The sequence below is a fragment of the Aplysia californica genome, unplaced genomic scaffold (genome assembly GCF_000002075.1).
Source record: "Aplysia californica isolate F4 #8 unplaced genomic scaffold, AplCal3.0 scaffold00143, whole genome shotgun sequence".
In the NCBI taxonomy this organism is placed as follows: Eukaryota; Metazoa; Mollusca; class Gastropoda; order Aplysiida; family Aplysiidae; genus Aplysia; species Aplysia californica.
Window position 1 is genome coordinate 701,553 of NW_004797413.1, and position 15,940 is coordinate 717,492.

The following is a 15,940-nucleotide window of genomic DNA, read 5'->3' on the forward strand; positions in this document are numbered from 1 at the left end:
CAAAAAACCCCACCAAAAACTCCCCCCTTCCCTTACCCCTCCCCAAATGTACTGTGCTCAATCGTGGTATCTGTGTGTGACGTGTTTCATATGTCCATACCCACTCCCCTCCCTTGCCCCTCCCCCAAATGTAGTGTCTGTATGTGACGTGTTTCAGATGTCCACAAATGTAGTGTCTGTATGTGACGTGTTTCAGATGTTTTCGCCAATACCCTCTCTGTCCTCGGGCTCGGACGCCGGAAGTGTGACGTCATATGGCGACATGCGGGACTCCGTGTGACGGAGAGTGAGCAAACTATACGCGCATTTATAGTTACTCGCCTTGGCATGACGCCACAATAAATCATAGCATTGCGTGTGTAGATCTATATATTATACAACATGTATGACAGTCATAGCTGCCAGTTAGGAGAAGGCGTGGGGGAGGGGGTTTGTAGTCGTTTGCAGCGATGAAGACTTGTTGGGCACCTGTTTATTGTGTAGAATTTGTCCGACAGCCGAGATTTGTAACGTTTTCCTGTCTGGAAGCATTGAGACTATGCAGTTGGTAAGCTTTAGGCCTTTGATTTAGATTATGTACGCATGTACCCCACGAGAAAAAAAGAGCTTTCGCCTATCTGATGTCTGAGGCGGTTATTGTTTATCAAGTATAGAAAGCATTCATGGCGACATGTAAGGTGTCTCAAATACAGATTGTTGGACAACGTATAGAAAAACGTAACGAGGGGATCGTGGGACGAACATAATATAGAACACTGTAAGAAGAGGATTATAAAACAAATTGTTGCACAACGCAACTTTGGAAGTTATGTGTATGTTACAGTCGCTGTCCTAATCTTCTGTGAAACTTTATAGGATAAGCGCACGTTACAACTCGGCTGTCGCAATGTCCTTTTTGTAATGTACAACAACACAGATTTACTTTGGGTAACCGCGCGTTTTCGCTACGAACGAACAAACGAGTACATTTATGATGTGTTATGGCTTTGCTTCTGGGCTACTGGTTGTGTGATACAGGGCTTGTGGCTGGCTGGTGTCGGGATGTGTCGTGTATCACTAACCTGAGACAGTGTGAGGTCATGTATCGTTGGTAGTTCTATTGCATTTAGCACAAAGCTAGATGTTAGAAAAATCACATGTTTGGTTGTACGAGTGTTTGTGTAATAGAAGTGACTAAACATATGGGCCGACTTCTACGCTCCCAAACGGCAAAAGGCGAAGCGTCCAGCGGCGATCTGATCACAGTAAACCCAAAGCTCTTCCAAACAGAGTTCTTAGTTTTTTAGTTTAAGGGTCAAAAGGATAAACGGGCATAGTCACAAACTGGAATTCGTGAGAGTGTCAATTTTAAGAGCTTGTAGACTCACAACTTAACTTCATTCCTGTTTAACTGGTGGTTGACCGTTATTGTTTGACTTCTTTTTCAACTAACAATATTCATATACATATTAATATAATGGCAGGAATACAGTAATAACGTTGTGAGTCTAAAAGCTTTTAAAATCAATACTCTCACAATTTACATTTTGTGACCATGCTCGGTTTGTTTTTCTTCTTCGGACTCTTCAGTTTGTTTTTGTTAATGGCTCACTGTACAATGTCTCTCACGAGGTGATGCTTGGCGTTACTGTGATGTGCAAGAGCTACATAGGTCCCAACACCATAGTTAGTGGAGATGGACACACATGTATTTACTAGCGTGATATGCAGATTGCTAGAAATACTTTTGTTTAGTGTGTAATGGCTATTAGAGTTGACCAAAATAATATGTGCCACATGACAAAGGACAACTCGCTGAGATGTCGATATCCTGTGTAGTTGTTTACTGTGCTGCTGTCTACTGTCACATATGTAAAGATCATATGTAGGTTCTCACCCACACACACACACACTTCATTGTTGCGCAATGTTGTAGACTCCAGTAGAAAAAAAACCCAACAGATTTGTAAGTCACATTTTTAAAGAGTTGTTTTTCTCCTTGTTTCGTTCTTGAAAACTTGAACTTTCTTCTCCGCAAATGATCCAAAGGATGGGCCCGCTTAATCATGAGCTGTGTAAAGTAAACAAAATGCTAAACTCACAATGAGCTACGGACTTTCAAACTTTGAATTTCCATTTTCTCCACTTTCTTAAAATGTGACTTTGATGGATTTTTCCTTTAAGCCAAAATAACTTCTGTAAACAAATTATTAATGAAGCGAATGGGTTTTTTCCTGTAGCTTTGGAGAAACTTTTAAAAACACTGGCGTGGTTTTCGCCTGACGTCAATCTGGTTTCAGGTTAAAATAAAGATCGGCAAACGGCTCGAAAAATTCTGTAAAGTAAAAGAAAAGGCCTGCTTGTCTTTGTGAACACGAAGCTAGCACGCTATCTCAGCTGTTTTTGTAAAAAAAAGGTCTTCTTTCTCATCATTTTGGCTTTTGTTCCGCTGTCAGACATTCGTCTATCCTCGCTTATATTCAAGGGTATTATATCTTAGTCCATCTTTGAATCTGATAAATGATTCTGAAATTTGGATTTTGTATACCCGCCTTTTCTGTCCAGTTTCTTTTACAGGCAACAGACATTTAACAGGACCTTTCATTTTACCCTTTCTTCTATCCATCCATCCAACCGTCCGTTCATCCATCCATCCATCCATCTATCCATCCATCCATCCATCCATCCATCCACCCATCCATCCATCCATCCACCCATCCATCCATCCATCTATCCACCCATTCACCCATCCATCCACTCATCCATCCACCCACTAACCCATCTATGCACCAGTTTTTCTTGCATTACACTTTCATGCTTCTCCGTGCACAACTCTTCGCCCAAAGTTTACGTTAGTTGCATCATCAGCTCAAGTTACATTTCTGTATCGCACCCCCAAACCCACCCTCCAACAGGATTATAGAGGCGTAAGTACATGCGGACAGGCTAGAAGATCTTAACATGTAACATTTACACATTTACCCCATGCTATTGTATTATTTACCCAATGCTGTGGTAACATTTACCCAACGCTATGAGAACCTGGCTCTGCTCTCCTATGTGTTTATGTGTTTAATTCCATAAACACCCTAAAAAGTTCTTTGTTCAAAACGTGTTAGGTTTAGGCTCCCCCCTTCCTTTCTGTGTAATCTCTCTCTTTTGTGTAACCTCTTCTTTGTTCTCCTTTGTTCTTCTTCGTTGCCCTATGTTGTCTTTCGTTCAACGTTCTGTTCGCCCTTAGTCAATAATATGCTCTGTCAATATACTTGTCCTGTCTTTTCTTTCTCTCTGTTTAACGTTTCTGTTAACTTTCCCAGTACCTCTCACTTGTATATAAAAAAAAGTAATCTTTTAATCGTTAACTGTCTCCTGGTTAAACTGTCAACACAAAGGTAAAAAAAATACCAGACTGGAAGAAACTTCTCTAACTCTGACTCTTCCAAGATGGATAAAACTTTTCTAGAGTATTCCCTAGGTCAAGGTCAGAGACTGTCAGTATTGTCCGTAAGGTCACTGTTATTTCCAGAAAATCTAAACTTTGAACTCCAATGCTGAACTCTGAACTTTAAAATCTAAACTCTGAACTTCACTCTTGTTCAACTTGGAAACAAAGTGTTATGAAGACAGATTGGGACCTTTATATGCCAGAGGTCAGGAGTCTACTTCCTGTCTCGGTAGACGAGTCTTCCCGTCGAGGCTCCCTTATGTCCCTGCACTCATCTTAGAACATTACATAATATTATGTTAAGATTTGCTTTTGTTTAGACCCTATCTGTCCCCGTCGTTTTATGCAAGAAACTTTTTGAAATTATGCAAACTGGGCCCATAAATGTGAAATTATGCGATTCTGTTAATTTTAACAAAGAATGATAAAGGAAAGTAATCAGAAATTATTCAAAAAATGATCAAATTTTGCTAAATTATGCGGGGTGCATAAAACCACGGGACAGTCCTATAGAAGACGTCACACATCCCCATGTTGTCTGTTGTCTTCGCTGTGCCCTCACTCCTGCACCCGACTGTGTAGCCAGGCGCGTGTCTTCTAGCAAACAGTGTATCTGTGCCTCGATCCACTGCTCTTTACTCCCTGTTATCGTATCTTTATCGTTGATAGTGTCAGAAACAATAAATGTCAAAAATTAAATACATATACTTGTTAATATACTTCTTTACCTTTTTGTCTGAAAAAAAAAGATCTGGCTAGCAACTGATTTGTTGCTACCGCCTTTGGAACATTTTCCTAAGTTTTGCTCCGGTCAAGATGGTTCTATTTCGTTTAGTTTAAGTAAGGTTTTACGGCGCCTCTCGCAACTGCATAAGGTCGTATGAGCGAAGATGGTTCCGTGTCAGTGATAACAGCCAGTGACGTATGTCTTACGTCAAACCTCGGAATTTGTCGTTTTATTGATCGATCCTCATATCTGTACATTTTCTGTGATACACTTTGTGTTCCATCCTTCACTCCATTCTGAGGTCGTTTTCATTACATCTCACATTTTCTCCACTTACCGTCCATTAAATAATGTATACAATCTGAGTTTGTCTAATTAATCCACCCATCCATCCATTCATCCACCCACTCATACATCCATACATCCACTCGTCCATCTACCCATTCATCCACCCATCCATCCACCCACCCATCTACCCACCCATCCATCCACCCATTCATTCATCCAGCCATCCACCCACCCATCCATCCATCTATTCACCAGTTTTTCTTGCATTACACTTTCCTACTCCTACACACACAACTCGTCACACAACATTTGCATTGGTTGCCTCTTCAGTTGAAGTGTTACATTTCTGTATCGTAACCCCCCCCCCCTCCCACCCACCCACATACAGGATTATAGAGGCGTAAGTACATGCGGACAGGCTAGAACATCTTATCATATAACATTTCCACATTTACCCTATGCTATTGTATTATTTACCCAATGCTGTGGTAACATTTACCCAACGCTATGAGAACCTGGCTCTGCTCTCCTATGTGTTTAATTCCATAAACACCCTAAAAAGTTGTCTGTTCAAAACGTGTTAGGTTTAGGCTCCTCCCTTCCATTCCGTGTAATCTCTCTCTTTTGTGTAACCTCTTATTTGTTCTCCTTTGTTCTTCTTTGTTTTCATATATTGTCCTTCGTCCAACGTTTTGTTTGCCTTTATTCAATATGCTCAACCAATATACTTGTGCTGTCTTTTCTTTCTCTCTGTTTAACGTTTCTGTTAATTTTCGGAGTACTAGTCACTTATATCAAAAGTAATCTTTTAATCGTTAACTGTCACCTGGTTAAACTGTTTACAGAGCGGTCAAAATGTCAGTCTGGACGAAATTTCTCTAAATCTGACTCTTCCAAGATGGATAACACTTTTCTAATGTATTCCATAGATCAAGGTTAGAGACTGTCAGTATTGCCCCCAAGGTCACTGTTATTTCCAGAAAATCTAAACTTGAAACTCAGACTTTGAACTTAAAACTGTAACAACGAAACTCTGAACGCTGCCTTTATTGTACCTGGAAACAAAATGTTATGAACACAGATTGTGACCTTTATCTGCCAGAAGTCAGGGGTCTAATTCAGTGCCCAGTGTCTCCCTACCGAAGTGCCTTATTTCCCCAGTCTCACCTTAGAACAATATATTATGTTCAGATTTGCCTTTGTTCAGGTCCATTAGAAGACATCAAGGCTAAAACAGCACCTGGACATGGATGGCTGGTGCCTCTATAAATAAATCATTGATGGTCTAGAAGACATCACATCCCCATGTCGTCTGTTGTCTTCCGCCGTGTCCTCACTCCTGTTCCTGACAGTGTAGCTAGATCCATTGCTTGTGGCAGGCAAGCAGTGGACCCGTTCCTCTATCCACGGCTCTTTACTCCCAGTTGTCGTATCGTTATTATTAATTGTGTCAGTCGGACAAGTTAAAAATGAAATACATGTATGTGTGTTACTTGTCCATATGTGTGTCTATTATCTTTACCCCCTATAAAAATTAATCGGGCAAACATTTGATTTGTTATTACATATAGCTTCTCTTGAAAATCTTCCATAGTTTTTGTCCAGGCAAGATCGTTCTGTGTTAGTGTTAATGGTCAATGACGTATGTCTCACGCCACATCTCGGAATGTGTCAGTTGGGTTGTTTTTTTTAATATATTGATTCTCATATCTTTATATTTTACGTGATATATTTTGTCCATCCTTCACTACATTCTGACTTCATTTCCATTACATATCATGATCAGTCCATCTCTCATCTAACCGTCTGTCAAATGTATGCAATCTGGGGGTTTTTTAATCATCTTTTTTCCTCAATTTTTTTCCCTGTTCCAGAACCGAAACATTTTAATTAGCGGTGATTTTTAAAAGTCTAATGTTATCTTGCTGTGAGTAATTTAAACGATCTCTGAATAATATAAGAAATTAGTAAAAGCTGTTTGAGAAAGAAAAAATGAATAATGGTTCGTTTATGGATCGCAAGTTCCATCATAATTATTTTTAAGTGGCCAGAAAGGTTCTTGTCAAATCTGGTGTAATATAAACGTATGCAGGGACTACATTTCATTCCATGAGGTGCATTTCGTCACTCAAACAATGTCAATATCAATGAGAATCCCTACTTGTTTGGCACAGTGTTAGTTTATCCTTAAACTTATAGTTAGTGATGAAGTTTAGTTGGTTTTATTTTGTGTCTATCTCATCATTGAGGAGGGCAATAAATGTTTTTTTGTGTCACAACCAAACGCTTGGGTACAATTGCTTTTATCCATGCAGCTTTGAACCCTGTTAGAAATACACTTGTTGATACCTATCAATGTCTGGCGCCAGTTTGCTCAGTTGTTCTCCATTGTCTGATGTCACAGCTTGCATGAACTCCACAGTGCATACTGCCAGTAAGATTCATCGGTGTGAGTGGTGGCATATCAGATTATCCTTCATGGATGGGGCAAAAGCTACCATTTTGACACAAAATGAGCAAGTCGACTATAAGCCTTGAAAAACAAACGCGTTTGATTTACAAAGGCCCCCGTCGTATCAAGCTGAATTCGGCTGTTTTTGCGCCAAAATGGTAGGTAGCTTTTGCCCTGCGCCCATCTACGAGGGAAAAATGACTGCCCCCGACTCAATCCGGTGAGTTCGATTGGCAGTGTGCAGTGGGTATTGTACATAAACACATCTATTACTTGCATCTACTTAAACATCAACGCTCTCCACAAATAGATAAATCTATTACAAGTTCTTCCATCTGCTAAGGAGTCAGTGCTGTTTACAGAAAAGAGCTAATGAGATGAAAGTTTACTACCCCCCCCCCCCCCACCCCCTTCGCCCTTTCCACCTGACCCCCCCCCCCCCCAGCCCGCCTCTTCCCTACTTATCCCAGCCATGACATTATATGATTAAATTACTATGCTTTGTGTGCTTTTTGTGTGGTGTGCATGTATCAATATTATGGTTCCTGATGTTGCTGTATTACCAGGTCGTCTTCCAATCTCTTCTAACATTGACACATTTACTCTTTCCTTATTGTTGGATGAAAATTCTTCTGGTTACATAGCGATACCAGGACCATGGTGGTAATTTTTATTATTTGAGTAAAGGGTAGGATGATATAGCTTGCTTATATCTTAAGTCCTGATCAGATCAAAATATCATTGGCAATCAGTAGTTTGAACCAATTCTATTCCATCACTGAAAGTGAGCAAAGAAATATGATATTTATACTCCTTTCTTTGTACCTGAGAACATGCGCGCTACATTGTACTACTAAGAAATTAACTCCAACGATTCTAATTATATCTTGGCTACACTCCGTTTGCGCTGTGTTCTGGACAAACTGAAAGCTGTAAAATCGCAATCTCGAACAATTTTACAGACAAAAATGCCAGGATTTCAAACATGTTAACAGTTCCCCGATAAGGAAAGTTTTCTGTACATAGATGTGTGCTATAAAATGTTGTTTTTCTTCCTCTCTACCTCGCTGTACATTTGATCCTTCAGGATTCTTGGAGTGTAAGTATACGTGGACTACTTTCTTACAATTTGATTCCACTTGTCGTGACAGATTTTACTCCTATATTGGTTCACACGTCATTTTGTGTCTTTCTATTTACAGCTTTCTTTCACTTTTGACAGATATGGTTAAACGTAGTTTGATCGTTTTGATCGAATGGGTTTTACTTATAAGGCTACACCGACCCTTGCTGAGAGAGAGAGAGAGAGAGAGAGAGAGAGAGAGAGAGAGAGAGAGAGAGATAGTGCCGACTATCTTTAATCCCAATGAATCCAGTCTGAATGTCCAGTTTGCCATAAACTGCACCGTCCACCTCGCCCTTCTGTTGTCTGTGACATACATGAGACCCTAGTTCGATTCCTGAGTCGGGGAACATCTTTATCGAGTATCTTGGTATTTCTGTATAATCTAAGTTATGTCAATGGGGGCGTAAAAATACATATTTTATCCCTTCCCCACCCGCACCATCACCCCTTTGCTCATTTTCCCCAGATTAGTAGAAATGGTTGTCGGTTGAAAAAGGAAAAGAAAAAAACTTTCCCAGGTTTATAGAAATGGTCATCGGTTGAAAATCAATAAAATGAAGAGAAATCATTTTTGTTATCTGACATAGCTGTAATTTCTATAAGCTGAAGTAAAAATCTGCCCCACCACACTCCACCCCCACCCCACCACACTCCACCCCCACCCCACCCCACAGACGCCTTTTCCCACCACTTACACTGTGTGAATCGTTGTTGTCCCCAGGAGCTAGAGGAGAGTTTCGCGGGCACGCCACTCCCGGACACCAGCCAGAAGGAGCATAGGGGGAGCAAGGCCACCATAGCTGGTGACGTGGCGCGCAGGTCCAGGGGCAGATCCAGGAGTAACTCTGTCATAGCCAGATAATGAGAAGGTGACATAGAGGACGGGGACAGATGACGGACGGAGAGAAGAAGGAGGAAAGGGTCAAATGGCGGAATGAAAGGAGGAAAAGGACAGAACCAGATGAGGGAACGAGAGAAGGAGGAGAAAGACAGGATCAGATGACGGAACGAGAGAAGGAGGAGAAAGACAGGTCCAGACGAAGAACGAGAGGAGGAGGAGGAAAGGGTCAGATGGCGGAATGAAGGGGAAAAAAGGACAGGACCAGATGAGAGAAGGAAAGAAGAAGGACAGGACCAGATGATGGACTGGTAGAAGGATGAGAACATGGTTAGATGAGTGAGGGAACATAAGAAGATGATGGAACGAAAGGAGGAGAAGGTCAGGGCCTGATGAGGAAAGCGAGAAGGAGGAAAAAAGAGGCGTTGGGGTTGATTTTGTTACACGTAGAAAGATAACCAAATTATGCGTGTCTTTCTGTTGATGTGTCATCTTAGATCCTGCTGATTATGTGTACTTTGTGTTGTTGTTGTTGTTGTTGTATTTTTTCCCAGAAGCAAACATTCATTAGATCAGATCTTCCAGACTTTTCCAGTTTCCTACGTTTTTTCTAGAGGAAGGGAAAGGATGCCAATTGCTTGGTGAGACAAAAGTAAACAACAATCGTTTCTTTAGGTTTCTTCTTTATAGTTTATCATCTCATTTTGAGGCCCTTGAGTGTTATTGTTTGTTGTGTTCACTCTTTTTGTTTAATGGGGTCTGGTCATCTATACATGATTTTGTCGGAATATTAAATAATGTAGTTTGCTTTTTTTGCCATAGTCAAGACTTGTGACTCGATTTGAGCCACGGATTAGCCAGAGAGAGAGAGAGATAGAGAGAGAGAGAGAGAGAGAGAGAGAGAGAGAGAGAGAGAGAGAGAGAGAGGGAGAGAGTCGGTTTTTAGGGGAGGGGAGAAGGAGGATATTTACTTGATCGTTTTATAGAGGTTTGCAGTCGGTGTGTTGAGGTTCCACGACTCACGGTCAGTGGATTTTGGGATCCCACTCCCTCAACTCCCCACTTCACTCCCCACTCCATCCCACTCCCCACAACTCCCCCACCCACACCCACCCCCATAGACCTCTTGTTTTTGTTTAAGTTTAAATTTTTAAAGACTGTGATGCCTATGATCTTTGGTGAATGAATTGGTTCCTTTTTGAAGGAGAGGAAAACGTTCCTCTACATCGTTAGAACCAAAGGCAACCACCTTATGATGAGATGGTTCGTCGCTGGTCACTCTATAGCTATGCCATCATTGCTTCAGTTGATGAGAGATCTCCGTAGAAAAATAAGCGAACTGTGATACGTTTTATAAATGGCCAATGAACTTTGAACTTGATTGAACATCGCACCTCATGCTTACGTCATAGCTTACTGGGTCAGAGAGATGAGCTTATCAGTCAGTGGATGTGCTTCTTTTTACTTGTTTGTTTGTTTGTTTGTTTGTTTGTTTGTTTGTTTGTTATGGCGGAAGGAGGGAAGAGGACCGGGAGGAGGGGGGAATTCCTTGTTTTCTTTTGTGTGTGGATGGACAATGCCCCTCATAATCATTGGAAGTGCCCCACATCATTTTAATTGTACCTCCGGGGTATACAAGAATGTTGCCTCTTATTGTACATTGTATTATGTTTAGAAAAATGTTTTTCTGTGTATTTTCATAAGAATTTTTTAGAAACATGTTATTTTGTGTGTTTATATAAAACTGTAACTTAGTATAAGGTGATCTGAAAGAGAAGAGTATGATCTGAAGATATTCACACACCCCCACCCCCCACCCCCCACCCCAACCGCTTAAATGTATTTGGAGTGACCATGCAGAAATAATTCTTTGTCATGTACTTGTAAGTTGTACTTTTCTAGAATCTAGTTTGTCAACGCTAAGAAGTGCTATAATTATATATGCATCAACACGTGAATGCGAGCTGTACCAAGTACTTTTCGGCGAGTAAAGTAAAAGCCGAACAGCTATAAATTTGCCCACCAATCATTTGAGTTACGTGGAGCTTCAATAACTGTCATAAGAGCTTTGTGCATAGTAGCCGGTCCGGCCATAAATAAAGAAATGTTTTGACAATATGATTATGAACTCTTTAAAAATGAAACACAGTCCAGGCAAAAAGAAATAAAAATATCCGCGAGAGTTTTCAAATGGCATGCTACTTTATGTAGGAATAAAAGAAGATAAGATTATTCTTTACTGTCCATAATGTAGAGCTTTTGTGTTTTACCACATACATACACACACACACACACACACACACACACACACACACACACGTACACACACAAACACACACACACACACACACACACATACAATGTGTACAGTTACAAACAGACTCAAAGGCACACACACAAATACCATACGTTATAAATGAGCAATAATTGTTAAGAAAGACGTTTATGCTATCAGTATTGTGATAATGTCCCGATGGTATTCTGATAGTACTGGCTTTAGAGGTCATAGGAAATGAGCTTCCTTTTTGTCAGTCTTACCATTACCAAGTTTTATTTTTTTAATTTTTTTTAAATGTTAATATCTTTTTTTTAAAAGCTGATGTCGCGAAAGTTAACAAAGCATGTATAACACGATATGGAGAACAATGACATGTTTGCGTTTTATGGGAAGTGGTGCCAAACATGAACAAGACCTTGTCCTTAAGTTTGTAATCTTTTGAAAATACATGTAATAGTTATTGGGTAGGTTTTAATTTCTCTAAGTGTAGTATGGCTTTTACAAATGAGGTGGAGTCGGTGGCCATGTGGTTAGGCTACCGGACCCGTAATCATGAGATTACTTGTTCCGCGGTTCGAGCGTCGGCTCGGTCCGACGTTGTGTCCATAGGAAAGGCACTGTACACGGATTTCTCTTTTGGTTCGGTCCTTTCGGAGGTGGACGTTTAACTCGGAGGTCCCGCCCCCTAAATAACCTAGTAGTGTTGACAGGGGCGTTAAACCTATACCATTTCACCATTTTTACTTAACGATTTCAATTTTTCAACGAAGCATTTAAGGCAGTGTTTGCCTATGTTTCAATTTCTGTGGTTATCAAATTCTATACTGGAGTTTTGTCCGCTGAAGGGTGCCGTATGTTTTTGTGATTTTTTAAAATCCACATTTTGCCAAAACAAACGCCAGTAGCTCCTCGTGTTGCAGTACACATGTGTGAACCAACAAATCACGAGCTGTAATACTGTTGTAACGTATACCTACGGTGAGTCAGTCTGTAACAGCTCAGTTCTATTCTGGAATTAGTCAATTAATTATGTTTTATTTCGTTTCATTCATACTGTCTCGTTCTTGTTTTGGAGGGTTTTTAAAAAACAATTTGAATGGTGTCCTCTTTGATGATGTCTCACTGTCAAGGATCGTGTTATGTACGATCTTTGTCACTACAGACTTGTGTTATAATTCAAGTCTACGCGTCTCACTTATTTAGTAATGATGTCACATGCACTAGAAGATAATTTTCGAATCTGTGATGCTTTATTGCTCCAGTTTGCCAATGTCTCAGTGATATGGGTGGAGATGTAGTGATTTCATTTTTAGAACTGTTCACTGTCTCAAACATCAGCTACGCTGGCGTCAAGCATTACCGATTATTTTTTACTTGTGATGTGGCATTTGTGTTTGTATTATGAGTGCATCATATATGTACATCAAGTGTTGATAACAAACACGTTGTTGTAAGTGATGTTGTCTGTGGAGGAATTTGACAATTGCTGTAGTTGAGAACTTCGAGTTTCCCTGACGCCAAAATAAAAATAAAATGTGCTCAGTTAAATCTGTGATAGTGGGTTTTTTTCTTTTTTGGTTTTTCTTTTTGGTTTTTTCTTGTTGGATTTTTGTTGCTGTTGTTTCGTGGGGGGGGGGGGGGGGATTCTCTGAAGATTGTGTTCGCCAGAACTGGAAGGAGAAAAAAAACGTTTGTATTTTTATTCTATTGAATTTTATTTTTGGGGGGATGTAGGTGTTTTTACTTCCCAACCTACACAAATTAGATCATCTAGGAGGCAGGCTTCGACTCTGCCTATGAGAGCCAGCCCGGGCTCAGAGGGACACAACATCCCAGCAGAAAGACTGAAATAATCGATAAAGATTCTTCCCACATGGGGATCGAACCAGCATCTCTTGCATGCGACAGCGAAGCGCCCAACTGCTACACTACAGACGCAGATAAAGAATTACATTTATAAAGTCAAAAGAAAAATTAGTTTGAGTTCTCGTTATTGAATATGGAGTTTCGCGACTCTTGACTCTATGGTGCTGTGTTAGAGGAACATGACTCCAGCATTAGAAGCAGGCCAGTCCATGTCTTAAAAAGGAAGACAGAGGGCAAGAAAAAAGAATAAATGTAAATGCTTCTACGCCTTCGACAACACAAGTTAGAACTTTTAGGAGGCTGGCTTTGACCCTGCCTGTCCGGGCCAACCAGGGCTGAGAGGAATACAACATCCCAGCAGAAAAACCGAGATGCATAAAAAAAAAAAACAATCATGATCTCCACTCGTGCATCGAACTCGGGTATTCAGTGTAGGAAGACAAGATACCTAGCTAACCGCTATACCACTGACGCCGACAAGACCTCCCCAATTCTCCTATCACTGGCCAATGCTGTAGTGGCTGCATAGTGTAGTATTTTTTACTACAGTTCTGTAATTTTTCTTTAAAAAACCCAACAACAACAAAACAATTCTGTATCTCTAACCAGAGTCGATAATACCAGCAAGACTTCTCCAGTTCTCCTATCACTGGTCAGTGCTTTAGTGGGTACATGCTACCGTGTATTTTACTACAGTTCTGGTTTTTAAAAACAACAAAACTAACAAACAAGCACACAAAACAATCTTGTATCTCTGACCAGTATCGATGATGCCTGCAAGCCTACTCCAATTCTCCCATCACTGGCTAACGTTGTACTGGCTTCATGGTGCGGTATAATCTATTGCAGTTCTGTAATTAAGAAAAAACATTGTGGTATACTTGACAGCAAGACCTCTCCAATTCTCCCATCACTGGTCAGGGCTGTAGTGGCTACAAGCTACCGTATAATTTACTACAGTTCTGATTTTTAAAAATATTTTTAAACAATAATAATAAATAGCATTTGTATAGCGCATACACTCGCTCAACAGCAAGCTCTATGCGCTTCACAATCTATACTATTACCCCAGCAGACCACAGAACACTCAAAAACATTCTCAGCTTCCCGGAAAGCATACAGTGCAAGCAGCGGATCAAGCGCCCCAACACTAACAAACTGATAAGATCTTTCACTGTCTTTACAGCTGTGTACCCATTCCCACCTGGGTGAAGTGAGGAAAATGTGTTTTTAAGTGCCTTTCACAAGGACACAACGGGATTGGAACCCTCGACCTTACGGTTGCGAGTCCAAGAGCCTAACCACTAGGTCACCGAGGCCACAATCTGGTATCTCCGACCAGTGTTGATTATGTCGTCTCGGCGCAGTATTTGGCAAAGTCCTGGGAGGAAGGAATGCTGGTAAACACGATCAAAGCCTAACCGATGTCCGCGGACTACTGGACTCATCGGACTCACCAGACTGAGTCATGGCCGGCCAGATTTCCATTTTTATGGGGGGAGCAAAAGCCACCATTTTTTTCACAATACGACCGATTTGACTCCTGATTTTAAAAAATAAAAGTGTTTGATTTGATGGTCACAGTAGAATTTACGAGCAGTTGAATTCAGTCTTATTGAGCCGAAATGTTAGATTGTACCCCATCCATTAGGGAGGGCTAGCCTGACTTACAATTTCTGCTTTGTCATGGTCATTAAGTAACACGAGAGAGAGAGAGGAGAGAGAGAGAGAGAGAGAGAGAGAGAGAGAGAGAGAGAGAGAGAGAGAGAGAGAGAGAATATATTATGACACACTGGAAGATAGGCGGAACGAGAAAGAGGATAGACGGATAGAGACTGCAGAAAAAAACATGAAAAAAGAAGAAATGGTGAAAGATGGGGAGGAAGGATGGGGGTAGGGGGAACACACCGAAAGAAGACAGAACGAAAGAAAGAAAGAAGGAAGAGTGAAGGTACAATCCGTGTCTGCTAGGAGCCACATGAAAGACTGGCCGAGTGAATGGGTTTTTCATGACGTGCAAATACACACTAAGTCTCTGGAGATACAAGTGGGACGACGCGAGGAAATCAACCGCTCGTACATTTCTGAGGCGTAGGGGGCTTTTTGTATTAGTATAACCTTAACGTTTGTTCATTTGTTTAGTGTTTGATGGAAAAAATTATCCGTCTATCTTGGGTAGTTTGTGGTTGGCGGGTGCTCTGGTGTGGTTTGCTTCTTCTTTCCGATCAAACATCTATCGTCTTTATCTCCCCTCCTTCTACTTTTGTGTGTATGTTACTCTCTTTTAACTCCTCTAATCTTCGGCACTTATATGACCTTATTGTGTTTCAAGTGCCGTAAAACTCTTACTACAACTATCTTTGGTAGAAGTCGAGGGTCGCCTGGTGCCACTGGACAAAATAAGGAGTAAAAAGGCCTTAAAAGCTTGACTTTTTCAGCTTGTGAGTCTTTGAAAAACTGCAAATTTACTAACTTTATTTATGCCTTTGATCAAGGTTTTTCTGTAAATTCTGCACCGAAATTGGGGTTTTAATGCACGTAAAAGATTAATTTGAGCCCCCAAAAAGGAGAAGAAAAGAAAAAAGGAATAAACATTGCCCAGTGGGCAGAAAATGTCGGTGTCTTCGATTTCATCGTTAATTTTTTTCTTCCGAACGTGTGATTTCCCGACGACGCCTCCCAACTACTTGCTTCCCCGGAGAGTTCTCTTCCATTACCGCCGATAAAGGCTTTCGATTCGATTCGCCATTAAGTCTGATGCACACTTACCACTCGCATCTATTCCACTTACACAAGTTGTTTTTTCTGTGTGTGTGTTTTGGCTGGGTTTGTGTGTGTGTGTGTGTGTGTATGTGTGTGTGTGTGTGTGTGTGTGTGTGTGTGTGTGTGTGTGTGTTTTCCAGAGAGAGAGAGAGAGAGCTAGAGAGAGACGAGTTTGTTT

The 15,940-nt window shown here is 40.9% G+C and overlaps 1 protein-coding gene across 1 annotated transcript in view; it reads left to right on the forward strand.

Moving 5' to 3' along the window:
• The window catches only part of LOC101859632, a gene marked incomplete in the record, with an annotated part of 59,716 nt that extends 50,668 nt beyond the window's left edge, over positions 1–9,048 (forward strand). Inside the window, 1 exon segment of the mRNA XM_013081714.2 lies at positions 8,739–9,048. Coding sequence (XP_012937168.1) covers positions 8,739–8,879 — 141 coding nt within the window.
• Between the last annotated feature and the right edge of the window lie 6,892 nt (positions 9,049–15,940).